Raw genomic sequence first — 16,182 nt, 5'->3', positions numbered from 1 at the left:
ACATAAAGAAAAGCCACAGGAACCATTATAACGGCATCAGGACTGGGAAGGTGCCTTAATGTTAATGCCTGCTCTTCCTCAGCATCTCCTCCAGGCCTCCTCCCCAGCAGCTCCTCCCTCTCCAGGCTCCGCCTCAAACCCCGCCCCCAAGTTCTCCCCAGCTCTTAGGCTCCAGAGCGCCCCCGTCCGCCCGCCCGCCCGCCCACTCCTTTATCCTGACTCCTCTGTCTTCCCCAGCCATCTTTTCTCTTCTGGCTTCTCCCTTTGTCTTTACCACCTCTTCCACCGACTCCCGCAATGTCCCTTTCCTCCCCAAACGCCCCTTCCTCCTTCCTCCTCCGCTTCTTCAGGCTCCTCGGCTCAATCCTCATCCTCTCCTCCCCATCCTACTTCCTTCTGCTTCTTCCCTGCTCCTTTCCTCTCATCCTGCCTCTTTCAGCTCCTTCCCATCTCCTAGTACGTCTTCCCCTCCCCCAAACACACACTTTCTCAGGATCTCTCCAGGCCTCTCATTCTGGATTTTGCTCTTCTTGACGTCTCCTTACACCGGCTCCTCCTCTCTCCCCTCCCTCTAGATTTCCTCCTCACCCTCTTCCCAACACCTTTTCTGTTCCTCCTTTTTTCCAGTTCCTCCTCCCACTTCCCTTCCCTATCCCTCTCGGGCAACTCCGCCTCTCCCTCTGGGTCGTCCGTCCCGCCTCGCGGAGTGAAGTGATCGATGGGTCCGTAGGCAGCCGGTCCTCGGCGCTCGACTCACCACGCCTGCGACGCTGCCATGGAGACGTAGCCGCGGCCTACTGGACCCACCCCGGACCTGGAGCACCTGCGTCACCCGGCCCACGCGTGTCCACGAGCGCTGGTCGGGTAGGCTACTCTGCTGGAACGTCTGGACAGGGCTGGGCAAGCTATACTTTTGCCAGAAGCAGAGGCGAGGGGCGTGGGACTTGCATCCTCCCTCCTCCCAGGAGTTCTGCTCTGTATTTGAGGGACGCTTCTCTCACCAGCGGACACCCTGGTACCACTAAGCATCCGTGGGTTATTAAGGGACCTGCGATTGCCCACACGCCTCACCCTTCCACCCAGCTCAGCCGACCGCATCCGTGAGTAACTTCACTGAACTCTACCCCATCCAGGCTGCTACTGATGGCGAGGCCCGTATTGGGCCTGATCCCGATGCCCGACAGCTTCTTCCCTTTGCAGTATCACCCATGTTAAGAGTAGAAGAGTAGCTAGAAGAAAAGGACTTGAACCAGCACTAAGTCCAGATCCCAACTGCGTTGAGTAGTGTGGACTGGTCAGCACCTTCTGTAGACTGTACGATGCCCGTTCTCTCAGGATCCTGGATATGTCTCTTTGAGTTCAGAAGTGTTGCAGAGGCAGTGGACACCTGACAGGCCACCCAGAGTGGTGTGGAGTCTCTGCCAAGTCTATAGAACTCTATTGTGCAGAGTTTGGACCACAGCGCCAATCTGACCCACTTTCTGTCTGGAATGACTCTCACATACATGGCTTTTGAACCGGGTCAGAGATGTCTTGGCTTCCCCTGCCCTCCTGAGATTTTGCCTATGTAAGATCTGAGTTGCCTACTTCCATGACTAAGTTGAACAAGAGCTCCTTAACCCAACAGCCATCAAGGCTCTTGGGCAACTAGTTAACAGAGCAAAGCAGCCAGCTGTTCCTGACCTAGGAGGAAAACCAGGTGTGCAAGAGCCTGGGGCTGGGGAATGAGTGGTCGGGTCCCCCTGGCAGAGAAGGCCCTGTCAGAACACTTTGCCCGCCTCCGGTACAGGGACACTTCCTTGCTCATTTGGCAACAGCAGCAGCAGAAGTTGGAGTCTGTACCACCCAGTACATACCTGAGCAGGAGTCGTAGCATGTGGTATTCCCAGTATGGAAATGACGCCATCTTAGTTCGAGACAAAAACCAGCTTGGAGTCTCTAGGGACACCGGCCAGTCTAAGTTTTGCTCAGTCATGTAATCCCAGGGAGAGGATCCTTGATGGATGTGAAGATCAAGCTGTGGTATAAAAACTCAACACCCAAGAATATCACCCAGCCCTTTATCAACCAACAGCTGGTACCTAGACGTGCCCCTCACTGCCCAGGACTTGGCACTCACAATGCTTCCAAACAAAAGGGAAGCCGGGGAGACGTCCCCCAGCTCCCATGAGTTGCTTGCCTGATACAAAATGGGTCAGATCCAGGGTAAAGAGGGGAGTCTCTTTCTGGAGGGTCCCAGAAATGTTCACGGCAGTGACATGCGGAAAGGGGCCCGGGCTGTAGTGGCATTCCAAAGCCAAGAGTTTTAGTGATGTATAGATTACTGCATTGCAGCACCATCCACACTGGTCTTGTATATAGGGGTGATATGTCCTAAACACCTTAAGCAAACCCCTGCGATTTAAAGCCCCATCTAAGTTGCCTGATTTGATTACAAACCTAATCATGTGTGGGAAAGAGCATTTACCTGATGGTGGAGAATAGGGGCTCCTTTCTGTCAGGTCGCAGCAGGCTTCATTAGGTCTATCTCATGTTCCACCTCAGTACACATGGTATAGACAGCTGGAACGTACTTGCCTCTGGTGCACTTAAGGTCTGTGTAGCTATACAAATTCAGGGGATGTGTTTTGTCAAAGCCAAGCCTTCTAAATAAATGTCTTAAGACTCTTCCCTTTCTCATTTACCTGGGTGTGTAAAACCTTACTTAGCTTTCTGAAGAAACAGCAACAGCTAATGATTGATAAGGGAGCCCCGATATGGAAATACATAAAACAGGCACGGTCCCTCCCTCAAGACAGCCACTGTCAGAAGGCATGCGTGTCCTCACACTCTGCAGTGTGCAGTCACAAACTGTGCCAGTGGCAGTACCCCCACTAGCAACTTGTTCTGCCCACTCACCAGGCACTCACTGGCACAGAGATGGCACCTGGCTTATAATCTATGTAAGGAGCATGTCTCACCCTTGGCTGTGTTCACTATACCCTCAATCTCTTTGGAGATGTGCAAATTTGTACTAGAACCACCAGGATACAGTGCATTCCTTAAACACTTCATCCAGCCACAGACCTAGCTAGCTGGAGCCTCCTGAGGAGCCTGGGTCCTTTGGCTTAGTCCCCGCTGCAGACCAAGGCCATAGGTTGGACTTCTGTAGAATAGTCCCGTACATTTAGAGAGGAAGCTCATTGAACAGTTCAGGTTGCTTGGCCTGACAGGGAGTCCTAGGAGTTAGAAACTCTTCCAAGTTCATTAGTTTGTCAAGCAAGCTTCAGACTTTCTGCCAAATGCTTTCGCCTCACGCTAACCCATCAGACACAGCACTGACTTGGAGACAGGATTTGAGGTCACAGACTATGTTAGGAAGGTAAGCACTTGTAGGACAGCTGTCTTCAGGGGGTCAGCAGGAATGAGTGGCACATAAGCATCAGGCCCCATGTAGGACACTAGGAAGTCACTAAGCTGCTTAGACTACAGGAGGATGCCATCTGTGCTTGGGAGGCCAGGTCAGTGCTCTAAGAGCCTAGTCTGATGGGAAGGGTTAGTGTCAGCAAGGATGACGAGGCCGCCTGACCCACTCTGGATGGAGTGGACATGCCATAGGAGCCAACATGAACCTCCTGCACAGGCTTGATGCCAATGGCTTGGCCACTTGAAAAACAACTTTAGGATTCTTAGACCCTAAAGCCCAACTCCTCATTCCTTCTTCACTGTGTCTTAAGCCATTCCACAGCCTATTGTTAGTGAGTACTACAGGGTTATGATTCTCACCTACATTTCCACTGGGCTCACAACACTTGGAGGCCTATGACAGTAGATTGCAGAAAGGAGGGGAGGGAATGGTGAGACCGTCTGAGGAAAGCCTTGATCCTTGGAAAGGCAGTCAGTCCAAGTGAGGACTGCAAAGGACTTCCTGTCCCCCAGCACCATGACGGATGGCAGCTACTCCAAGTTCTTTGCTGTTGTCCCGCAAAGGTCTCCATTCTTATTCTGTAGTGGGCTGGTCTTAAATTCACAGCAGCCGACCGGTGGTGGCACACACCTTTAATCCCAGCACTTGGGAGGCAGAGGCAGGTGGATTTCTGTGACATTGAAGTCAGACATTGAACAGAGCAGTTCCTGGACAGCCAGAGCTGTTAGACAAAGACACCAGCCTCAAAAATAAATAAATAAATAAATAAATAAATAAATAAATAAATAAATTCAGTTCTGCAGTTTCAACTTCCCAATAGACAGCCAGAGCTGTTAGACAAAGACACCAGCCTCAAAAATAAATAAATAAATAAATAAATAAATAAATAAATAAATAAATAAATTCAGTTCTGCAGTTTCAACTTCCCAATAGATTACAGGTATGTGCCACCACACTTAGCTTGAAGTATTTTTAAAGCCCTTTTTGGATGTTCACTGTGTTTCTACCAAGAGCTGTAAGAGGTCAAGTGTGAGGAGCTCGCCACGTGCCCTTAGAAAGAAGCATTGCAGTTGGGCAGTGATGGCGCACGCCTTTCATCCCAGCACTCAGAAAGCAAAGGCAGGTGGCTCTCTGTGAGTACAACGAGAGCCTGGTTCTACAGAGCAAGTTCCCAGACAGGCTCCAACGCTGTCTTGAAAAAAACAAAAACAAACAAACAACAATAACAAAAAGAGGCAATGCAGCAAAGAGAACTACACAGACATAGCCTTTTTCCCCCTTCTTTTTATTATGAAAACAAAACAAACACCCCAGGAGAAAGGTTCATGATTACCAGAGACACCAGAGTACTTCCTACCGTTTTTTTAACTCTGTGGTGTTGAGGCCGGCATTGCAAAAAACAAGCTAAAACTACTTACAATGGACTCATTTTCAGTAACTGACATTTACAGGAATATACTAGAAACGGCACTAAAAAGTTTAAGAAAAGTTACGGTAAACTTGCATGCACATCATACAGAAAAGAAACATTTTAAATATATATATAAAAAAGAAAAGCTTCTGGAAGTGTTATGCCAGCAGCAGGGACAATGATAAACAGGATGACGAAGCTTTAACAGTGGGTTTGTTTCCCAAATGACTGGAAAAGGTGTGACAGCTGCAAAAGGAAAAACCAAGAAAACCACAGAAAAAATGTCTCCAGTCTGTAAGCAAGCTAAGTTACACAGCCTGAGGAGGTCTGACCCCTCGGCCCCCAAGACTCTGCCAAGTGCCTACCCCACCCCTGCATGTAATCCTCAAGGAGGTCAGGACAGCTGCCCTCCACTGCTGTACAGGACAATCTAAGTCCATGTAGCCTTTGTAACTCAGAAGAAGGGAATGGCAGTTACCCTGCAGCCTGGCATTGTGGGAACCAATGTCCTCCAAAACTCTGGAGACAAAACAGTTTTAAGTCTGGACAGAAAGCTTAAAAAAAAAAAATAAAAAGTTAAAAGCACCAATGACAGAAGCTGCTCAGTAGGGACCACAGTCGTGGAAATGCCAGACCCTCCATCCTGTGCAACCAGCTCTACACCACTGCCCCGCTGCTGGGATGCCACTCCAGAGCCGGACTCTGCTTGCCTAACAGCTCACGGAGGCACTCTATGCAGCCCAGGCACTGTGCCTTGCCCAGGCATGCTGGCTAGGCTGTCATGGTAGGCCACCACTGAGACCCCATGTGAAGGCCTGTCAATTTCCTCATGTTTATTTCTTAGTCACAGCTTAAATATTCTATTAAAGATCTGTTTAAAAAATACCTTTGAAAAACAAGGGTAACTTTAAAAAAATGGAACCTTAAAATCCACTTATATTTTATTATAAACAAAACTGGCTTACAAGTTTAACAAACTGACTGATAACTCACCAGGCGTCTAGACATGGTAGCCAGCCAGCCACTTCCCGAGCTTGATGCCCACTGCCTGCCCACATTCACGGGCTAGTGGGACTGCCTTTAACTTCTCCCATGTGGGATGTTACGGGTGAGTCCCTGGCTCTGCCTAGAAGCAAAGGAAGAAACTGCAGAGCCCCCACCACAAGTGAAACCATACAACACAAGGCTCTGCACTTGGCTCTCTGAGGTGGGGCCGGGAGAATCAGTTTTCAGGGCTAACTGGAAATTCTTGAACAGGGACCCCTGCGATCATCAGGCTCACCTTTGCCCCTGTCAAAAGGGGAGAGGTCAGGAAGAGCCTCTGCAGGCTGGAGAGGCAGGTACTTACAGGCCTGGGAGATTGGCCCATGTGCTCCTGGTTGAGGCCACAATGCTCAGAGCTAATCCAGACTGACCCTGAATTCCAAAATCATTTGGCAGCCTCAACAACAACAAACCGATCAGAACTTTCTGTTAAACTCTGTATATTATTACTTTTTACAATAGAAAATTAAATGTCAAGGACTTGGCCTGATATACATCGTTTTTCTCTCAGCTTACAAAGCTTGTGTTGAAGAACCGAGGTTCCCTCCGTTGATGTTAGTAAGAAAGAACTGAACAGACAACATAAAATGAGAATGTGCTGCAGCCGAAGGGTGTCTACATTTGTAAAATCCCCAAACTTCATCTAAAACAAAACAAACAAACAAACAAAAACACCCAGAGAGCCCAGACGTGATGAGCACCAGAAGGGCTGGCCGCCACAGGACCGTATCTCACCACGGGTCCAGTCTCCTCGCCAGAGGCCTGTATCTCCACTACTTCTCTTAATGCACTTATTTATGGTTTTTTTCTTTTCTTTTTTTTCCTTTTTTTTTAAAAATGACCAATGATGTTAATAAATAAAGTATTTATATATACATAAAACTGGGGAGGTGGTTCAGAGTGTGAGGTGGCGGCAGCCAGGCAGCGCTAGCAAAGTGGGGCACGCTGGACTGGACTTCTGTAGAAAATGGATGAACTTACAAAAAAGTTTTTTTGTTATTGTTTTGCATTTTGTTTTTTTTTTTAATCTTTTTTTGTTTTGTTTTTATTTTCTTAAGTTGAGGTAAAAGTTTCGGTGTCCCGAAACCTGCACGCTGCACAGCCATAGGGCCAGAGAACTCAGCACCCCTCTTCCTCCACACCCAACCCAGAGGTGGGAGGCTCTGGTCTGCAGCTACGAGGACCCTCTGCTGGGGCCCAGCCTGGTTTCCGTGGGCTGACACATCTGTCCTCAGCCCCTGCAGAGAGAAGTAACCTGCTGGTTAGTGTTCTAACAGCTTTCAAACACAGAACCCATTCTAGACCAAAACCCTTGAAGGCTTCCTTCAAGTTACTAAGGGCGAGGCTGGGCCTGAAGAGGTATTGGGCAGGTCCAGCCACACCTCCCACTGTGTCTATGGTTATCAGGTTAGCATCCCAGGCCGCAGTCTCCAAACAACTAAACCAAGCTGCAAAGGCATTTCCCGCAGAGCTCGGCCCTCTCTTGGGGTCTGGTGCACGTGCGAGGCTCTCCGCCCTACCGGAGCACAGCTGGAAGAGATCATAACACTGAAGTAAAAGAAAACCTGCACACCATGGAACGAAAGTATATTAACCATAGGAGGGGACACTGCAGTCGGCGTGTGCCACGTCCATCTGTCCAGCTCTGTTCCAGTCCAAGTTCACTCTGAGTCACTGCTGTCGGAGCTGGACCCACTGGAGCTGCTGCTCGCAGACTCAGAGGAGCTGCTACTGCTGAGCCTTGATGGGCCTCCCGAGGGCGCTGAGCTGGACTTCTCTGTAGGGACACCAAGGAGGCCCTCGCTGAGCAGTGTGTGATGAAAAGTGTTCACACCACTACCCTGTCACAGGTTATCTGTGTCCTGACCCAGAGGTACAGCAAATATGTGAAGGATGCTCATAAAATAGCATTCAGTGGCCACATGGCCACACTAGGACACAAGTCACAGACCCTCACTGCCCTATCTGACACTAGGAAGATAGAAACCACAAGACTACAGCACTTGGTATGCAAGCCCAGGTGCGACCCCAGCTGGCCAATGGTCTCAGACTTTGTCCACTGCTATTCTAGAACATCTCTGAAACAAAGGGAAAAGGTCTCAAACTCCAGAAAGAAGAAGAGACAAAAATACCCACTCACTTAAATCTAAGGCCTGGGCAGGAGACAGGGCTTGCCATCGCACCAATTTAATATGTTGGGTTAGAAAGCCAGAAACTAGCTGCTTTCTACAAGTTGGTGATTGATGCTTTGGGATGGATCCCAGGCCTTCAGCATTGAGGCCAGCCCTAAGAAGCTCTTTTCAGGAACCCACTGTGTGGGCCTTTAGGAGCTTACACGCACGCGCACACACACGCATGATTCTGCAACCTCCCAAGGGCCAAGGATGCCCCCACCCCTAGTTGTAAATAAATCTAAGAGATACGAAGCTGGAGAGATGGCTCAGAGGTTAAGAGCACTGCCTGCTCTTCCAAAGGTCCTGAGTTCAATTCCCAGCAACCACATAGTGGCTCACAAACATCTGTAATGAGGTCTGGTGCCCTCTTCTGGCCTGCAGGCATACACACAGACAGAATATTGTATACATAATAAATAAATAAATATTTTTTAAAAAAATCTAAGAGATACTAGGAGGTTGATCAAACTCTCCTGGTCCTTATGACTGCTGTCCTCTGATGGCCTGGATTGTTACCTTTCTTAGTGGGTTTCTTGCTGTTCAGTTGTCCACTGACATCCTGTAGCCGCTTCTCCAGCTCCTTTTTCTTCTCCTGAGCTAGCTCCTCTTTCGATTTGGCTGCCTGCTTCTTCCCACTTGTTGCTGTAGAATGGCAGGTGAGCAGTGAGACATTCCCTATAGCTGTGCCAGCAGTCAGTAGCCAAACAGGCAGCCAAAAAGTCCCAGTCCCACACACTAGTGCATGCACCACCCGCCTTGTTGCAGGATCAGTGTCTCTGGTGCAGAGCTGTTATCGGATCCCTGTGTAGTAGGAAACACCAGTGACCTGGAACCACCATGACACATCTTCAGAGTCTTCCCTCATCTCTACACCTTACCAGAATCCAGAGTCTGGGCTATGACTTGTCCTCTGTTCCCACGGGAAGGGCATAGACCCTCTGTCTCAGTCCTCCTTCAGCACAGCTATTCGCTCCTGCCTAAGCCAGAGACTGACATGGTCTGGCAAAGTTACGCCTTCACCATCAGATTTATCATTATCACCCTCAAGTCAGTCTGTTCTAGAGTAAATGAGGATCAAACACATATGAGCAGCCACATTTAGGTTGACATGAGTCTAGATAGTGAGGGGCTGGCTGCCTTGGGACTTCCCTTCTTCCCAGCCTCTAGCACCTGCAGACTCTGGCAGTGGCTGGTTCCTGTCTGGTGAAACCATCAAATTCAGGGCGCACTTTACCTAGGGTCAGAGTCTATCCTGCAGAGATTCTGAATACTTCATAAGTCAAGGGAGTGAGACTCTTCCCTGCAGTCAAAGCCCCAGATGGAGCTTTAGGAGGGGAGAGAGAAGGGCCCTAACTGGACATGAACAAATGGGCTAGGCCAACCCCAAGTCCTACCTTTCCACTACAGCCAGTTAAGGCCTAAGAGGCATCTTCCTTACCAGATAACAGGGAAGAAGATATGGGGGCAGGCATGTACTGGCTGAGTGCAGATGTCCTTGGGGCCTGTGGCGGGCAGGTAGGCTTAGACAGTAAGGCAGCGGTGAGCCAGTGCCTAGTCTCAGGGGCTGCAGAGGCTATGAGCAACATGCTCTGCCAGAAAACTTACACAATGGTTTCCTCTGCTTTTTCTGTAAACAAGACTTGACATATCTCTCCAGTTCCCGTAGCGTGGTTGGTTTCAGGGTCTCAAAGTCAATTTCAATCTCATCTGGGTTTGAGTCCCTGAGCGAGGGCTCCCGGGACTGGATGATGTGCACCACACGGCCTAGCTTCTCGCCAGGCAACCGGTTGATGTCCAGGCTGAGTTGACGCTTTTCATCATAGCTCATGGGCAGGCCCTCCTCCTCTTCCTCTGAGTCATAGGATGCAGATGCCTGCTTGCCACCCTTCTTTAGCTGTCTAAGGAAGAAGACAGGGAGCCATGTGACATTGAGTCTCAGTTATCTGTCCCACCACCTAGCCGTCTTCTTCTCCACTACAGATTGCTCTCTTCCCTAGGGGTGTACCCAAGGTTCCTAAGGAACAAAAGCTGGGCCACTGATGTCTATAGTCTGCCCGCCACGAACAGGCAAGACCATACTTCAGGGTCACAACATGTGTTTCCTGGCCCAGGGCCCAGTCAGAAACTACCTTTCAAACCCAACAAGTCTCCACATTCAGATAATTTGCAATGTGGCAGGAATAGAAAAACAGGCGCAGAGAGAGTGATGACATGGTAGATGAAATCCAACTGTGTCAATTATTACACTAAATTCAAGTGGCTGATGACCTGGACTGGAGAGATGGCTCAGCAGTTAAGAGCACTGTTTTTCCAAAGATATCGAGTTCAATTCCCAGCAACCACATGGCAGCTCACAACCATTTGTAATGTGATCTGTGCCCTCTTCTGGCCTACAGTTATATGTACAGGCAGAACACTGTATATATAATAAATAAATCTTTAAAAAAAAAAAAAGTTTGGAGAAACAAGACCCTTCAGTGTCAGTTAAAGGAAAAAAGACAGGAAAACACAATACAAACTTCAACAGGCAAAATGGTCATAAATGCAAACCCAGTGTGGACTACACTGGGAGACCCTGTCTCTGAAGGGGTGGGAAAGTCAGAAACGGCCATATTTATATTCTTATAAAGAGGGCTTGAGGGGTTGGTGAGATGGCTTAATGGATGAAGGCCTGATACCTCGAGTTCAATCCCCAGTATACACATCTAATAGAATGGGAGAACCCCAACCCCCTCTTGTAAAACTGTCCCCTGACCTCCACATGTACATGCATTTGCGCGCACACACAATTTTCTAATTATGTTTCGAGACGGGTTCTCACAATGCAGCCCTGGCTGCCCTGGAATGTACCATGTAGGTGAGACTGGCCTTGACTTCACAGAGCTCTGACTGCCACCATTTCCTGAGTGTTGGGATTAAAAACACCTGGCTTTGTTTTTAATACAAATTTAAAATTTAATTTTAATTTCCGTGAGTTAGAAGCCAACCTAATTTACACAGTGAGTTTTAGGACAGGGACACATAGACCCTGTCTCAAAAATTAAAAGCAACAAGGACGGTTTCAGGTCAAGCAATATTGTCTGGAAGAGACTGGAGTCTATCTACATCATGTGTCAACAGCCCATGAAGATACTTTAGTCCCACAGATGTATGCATTAAAGCCAGGCCACAAAATGCGGAGTGGAGGAGTCCCACAACATAGTCAACCCCCAGGAAATAAAAGTAAACAATCTTTTTAAAAATTGTACCTAATTGAAGGTGGGTGATGATAATATACACCTTTAATCCCAGCACTCTGGAGGCAGAGGCAAATACATTTCTATGAGTTTGAGGTCAGCCTGATCTACAGAGCAAGTTCCAGGACAGCCAAGGCTACATGGAGAAACTCTGTCTCAGAAAAACAAAACAAAACAAAAAGTCCTTAATTACTCTGGAATATTATATCCCACCATTTCAGGGAACAGCATTAACATGGATACCAAATCCAGATAAAGACAATATGAGAAAAACTGATTTCTGTATCCCCTCGAGGAGAGAAAAGAGAAGTGAACAAAGCCCTAGGCAGATGGAAAGAGAGATGGCCTGCATGGCCTCTTCTTGGCTGATGGTCCCAGGGCTGCACACACTTTTCTTCTGAATCCAGGCACTAAAGCCTTCCCAACTCAGTCCCAAGCAGCCATTAAAGCCTCTCTGCTGCCACCAATATTTCAAGGCTATGTCCTCACTTCCAAAACTACCACTCACAGACTTGTCCTCCACAATGGCCAGAATCAGATCCTCTCTCTGAGGATGCCTTACCAGAGCAGGGAACCTTGGCAGCCTACCCTTAACCTCTCCCTAGTGGTGACTCCCCTCCAGAAATATCAATTCCATACTAATTCCCCAAAGGAGCATGTCTGCTAGCCTTGCCTGAGGCTTTGGACCTTGCTTCTACTGCCTACCTGCCTATCTGCTCAACAGCTCATAAGTTGCTGCTTCCACCTAGCTAGAAAGAATCCTGTCTCCTGCTCTTTCCTACTTCAACCCTTTGTCTACCTGTTATACCAGAAATTAGAGCACTTGGCTGCACAGCAAAGCCCCTTGGCTCACGTCACGAAAAGGTCCCAAACACTGAAAGCACCAGATGCCTCCTCTGGCAGTGCAAATGTTCTAACGCCCAGCATTAGAGCCAGCCAGCCAGGTGAGAGTGACCTCCCCAGCAGGCCCCAGAGGCATTCACAGTCACCCCAAAGTCCCAACCCCAGTATCCATGTAGCCAAGGTGCAAAGTCCCAGATCTGACAGTCCTTGTGACCTGAGGTGGTCTGAGAGCCTGAGAGGTGGCCACCCACCTGCTGGCTGTGGTTGTGCTATTGGCCTTCTTGGTGGGAGCCTTCTTCTGCTGGGCCTGTTTGGCTGGTGGGGCGGCCTTGGCCTTCTTCTCCTCCTCGGACTTGGCCTTGTGCTTCTCCTTCTCTTTGTCTTTGTCCTTGTCTTTCTTCTTCTTCTCCTTCTCCTTCTTCTCCTTTTTCTTCTTTGGTTTGTTCACTGGGGCCTGAGACAAGGCGGCCAGCTGTTCATGCACGGCCTTCAGCTGGAAAAGAGCAGGCAGCTAAGCGAGCAGTCTGGGTAGGCCTGTGCCCCTGTGGCTGCCTCAGCTACATGGGATAAGCAACGGGCATCTGGGCCCCCCGCTCTGCCTTTGTAAGCCAGAGTGATATAGGGAAGCACTTCACAGCCCACTCTGCCCCTCTCTCTGTGCCTGCCGGTGAGTCACTTCACCTTTCTGAACCTGTTCCCTCGCCTCTGGGGACAGGGACCCACCTCCCAGGGTGGCTGCCCATAGGCTGGGCTTGGGGCAGGTGACACGGGAGGAACTTGCTAACAGCAGCTAATACTTTCATTATTAATGCTTATCTTTCGGAAGACGACTAGAGTGTGAGCACCTGCACAGAGGAGACATTCAACAGCTGATCCTGGAAGGTTCCGCAGCCAGTCTGCGGGATCAAAGTGAGACAATGGCAGCAGCTCATCCTCCTGGTGCCCACCAGCAGCCAGCAAGACAGAATGCTGCATTTATGTCTCGGGGAGAAGGATTGTGACCCATGTTGTATTGGCAATCAGGTAGCCTGTATGGCTCCTGGGTATCCTGGGAAAAGCTACATAGCCAACAGGGAAAGGCACCATGCACTGGGAAGGAAAGGCCGGCTAATTCCCTGCTCCACGTCCTCATCATCTCAGAATCCGACATGTAGCTTCTTCTGGCAATACTCTACTCTCCTGGCCCGTCCTCCCCCTGGAGCCACCTGCTCAAGCATACTACTTTGCCTTGGTGGCTACATTCTGACTTCACAGGGCTGGCTGTAATACCCTGGGAAAATAGTTCATACTGTTGGGCCGATCTCAAAACAAGTCATGTCATTCTGCATATCAGGGAGACTGAGGCAGAGGAGGTCACAGGAGGCACAGATCTGAATTCTTGGAGCCTGCAGCACAACCACTATAGCCACTGCTTAAAAAGCATCTTTGTGGCCTGTTTGACTTCCAGCCCGCCAGGGGTCCAAGAAGGTCTCGGTCGCCTGTGTGCTCCGGGAAGCCTCCTCAGACCCAGGAAGGTGCTGTGTGAGCAACCCCACCAGAGACCCTCTAACAGCGCTACAGATGAAGACTGCAGCAGCGGGAGGAAAGACAAGCTTAGGCAGTTAGGCTTGGTGGTCCATACCCACTGGGAAACAGCATAGAAGTGGCTGTCCTCACCTGCTCCTGCAGCTCTGCCAGCCGAGTGGCTCGCTCCTCCTCTGAGTCTGAGCTGCCTGAGTCTGAAGAGCTCTCCTCGCTACTACGACTGCTCTCAGCACCTTTGCTCACTATAGGGGCTGTAGGAGCGGGCAGTGCAGGTGCCTCCATAGGCTCATCAGGCATCTTGGCAAATCTCATCTCAAACACATCCTGGGGGGAAAAAAGGGACAGCTAAACACCTACATACCCACAAGACAGCCCCTCCAACATGTAAGATGCCTCTGAGCTGCACCACACCACACACAGTTCAGGTTCTATGGAGGCATAGGCCTGCCACCTTCCTTTGTCCCCTACGATCCTCAGGCAATTTGCAAGTGCAGGCCTAGAATGAGGGAACGAGGCCAGCCAATCACAGACCTGAGTTTCTGGGGCCTGGCATGCAGCTCCCCTGGTTAATCTGCAAGTCTGTGTAGAAGGACAGTCATACAGCCCTGGATGCCAGGCTCCTCAGGAATGCCCTCTGTTAACAAGAGTACCCTTCCTTCAGTCCTCAACTCCAGTAGGAATTCTAGCCACTGAGAGCTGGCTCCTGTCTCACCTTATCCCCTTTCTGGGGTTGTACTACAGTGACACACCTCATACCCAGTGAATACCAAAATGGGCAGAGCTGTATCTCAGCAAAGCTAAATTTGGAAAGTCCCTCACAGCTCCTTCAGGACCAGGCACTTGGAAAACCCTCTGGATGAAAATCACTCTATCCTGGGGCAAAAAGGGATGAGGGGGCCATGTGGAAATAAGGGGGCATTCCCTTGCCTGCCTCATATACTCGGTCCACCCGGACACGTGTGAGAGTGCACGCATGTGCACACCCATCATGCTGGAGCCCAGATTCTCAAAGTGCCTCCTCTGAGTGTGCTCTCAGACTCTTCCCAACCCTTAGATCCCCAAACTAAGAAGTCAGAGGTCTGGGAGGCTGTAATTAGGTCAGAGGTCAGAGGTTGGCAAGTCATTAGGGTGTTGGTCTCTAGCCCCCAGTGCCTAGTTCATAAAATTAACAGTGATGAGTATTGAACAACACTAATAACAAAGCTCTTCCAGCCTCGGGGACTGGGTGACTAACAATCATCTTCAACAGGACAGTACAGTGCCCTTCGACATTGTATGGTGATGCCTTCAGAGTCCAAGCACAGAGAGCAAGGTCTTAGCAGTAGACAGGCCCTAAGGCTGCCTCTGCATGTAAGGGGACCTCCATGACCACTGTGCACTGTTTCCCAGCAGTGCCATTTTCAAAAAAAGTGAAAACACTAGGAGGACCCACAAATGAGAAAAAAGGCTTTGCCCAGCAGTCCTCATAACCCAAGATGGCTTTCAGGGACCTCAGGACATGCCTGAGCCAGGAACTAAGAAACTTTCATAGAACATTCTAGGTCCTAAAGCCAGGAGTCATGGTACACCTACTAGGACTCAGGAGAATGAAGCAGGAGGATGGCCATGAATTCAAGGCTAACCTAAGTTACAGAACCAGACACTGTTTAAAAGATTTTTTAATTTTTATTTTATGTGTATTTTGCCTGCACGTATGTTTATGCACTACATGCATGCGGTGCTCACAGAGGCCAGAAGAGAGCGTTGCATCCCCTAGAACTGGAAATATAGATGGTTGTGAGCCAACATGTAGGTGCTGGGAATCAAACTTGTCCCTATGCAAGAGTAACAAGTGCTCTTATCAGCTTAAACCATCTCTCCAGCTCCTCAGATTTAGTTAAAAACAGCAATAACAACAAATTAAAAAAAAAACCCAACAACCCAAAGAAAAACAAAACAAAATAAAACAAAAAAATCTAAACCCAAAATCACAATGTTCAGGTGCTGGGAAAAAACTAACCATAATCTTTATTTTTGTCTCCAAAAACAAAGTCTTTTGATAACTTCCTCCAATCAAATAATCAATTACAAACAGCAGAGAAATCTTGGTGTTTTATGCAGTACCTAGTCCTTGGCAGTACATTATATATATATACAAGTGCTCAAATATCCTGAGTAAAACCGTGTGAATGGCTCACACTTGCACGGAAGGCTATGTCAGAACACTCTGGTCTCTTCTTAAGACAGTCACTAACATACAGTCACTGTCATTCACTGTAAGCCCACCCACCCCTGCCTGCTAGCCTCACTAGAGTACACCAGTTCCAGATGGACAGGCTCACCTGCGGTGATACCCTGAATGGGAGCTAGGCTACAGCCACAGAGGCTATTGCCTGCTTCCCACCTTCCAATCCTATCCTGAAGCTTAAAAAAATCAGAGGCTAGCCTATTTACCATGTATCTTGGAATCTGCTCTAAGCCTAGCAGGATCTCACTGCCACACAGGCAAAACAGGCTGTGGAAATGAGGCTCCTCAGTGGCCTGTCTGCTGGAGATGCTTCTCAG

The 16,182-nt window shown here is 49.0% G+C and overlaps 2 protein-coding genes across 7 annotated transcripts in view; one reads left to right on the top strand and one right to left on the bottom strand.

Annotated features, from left to right (window-relative positions):
• The first annotated feature begins 201 nt into the window (after positions 1-201).
• Positions 202-2,667, top strand: Brd3os (BRD3 opposite strand). The gene has a single exon (XM_048431838.3). It carries the CDS (start codon positions 1,725-1,727, stop codon positions 1,977-1,979), a length of 255 nt encoding a protein of 84 aa, XP_048287795.1. The 5' UTR covers positions 202-1,724; the 3' UTR covers positions 1,980-2,667.
• A 2,003-nt stretch (positions 2,668-4,670) lies between these two features.
• Positions 4,671-16,182, bottom strand: part of Brd3 (bromodomain containing 3) — a 57,237-nt gene continuing 45,725 nt past the window's right edge. For 5 of the 6 annotated variants that reach the window (XM_048431839.3, XM_085681469.2, XM_085681467.2 and 2 more), the window contains exons 8-13: positions 13,771-13,962; positions 12,960-13,010; positions 12,366-12,607; positions 9,641-9,933; positions 8,552-8,677; positions 4,671-7,638 (exon numbers count right to left, since the gene is read on the bottom strand). In XM_048431839.3, coding sequence (XP_048287796.2) covers positions 7,523-7,638; positions 8,552-8,677; positions 9,641-9,933; positions 12,366-12,607; positions 12,960-13,010; positions 13,771-13,962 — 1,020 coding nt within the window. In that variant the 3' untranslated portion in view covers positions 4,671-7,522. The remainder of the gene's footprint in view (positions 7,639-8,551; positions 8,678-9,640; positions 9,934-12,365; positions 12,608-12,959; positions 13,011-13,770; positions 13,963-16,182) is intronic. The other variant, XM_085681471.2, reaches the window with a different exon arrangement.

This window comes from Myodes glareolus, chromosome 21, assembly GCF_982192425.1.
Source record: "Myodes glareolus chromosome 21, mMyoGla1.1, whole genome shotgun sequence".
Classification (NCBI taxonomy): domain Eukaryota; kingdom Metazoa; phylum Chordata; class Mammalia; order Rodentia; family Cricetidae; genus Myodes; species Myodes glareolus.
This window is presented reverse-complemented; position numbering and strand designations above follow the sequence as displayed.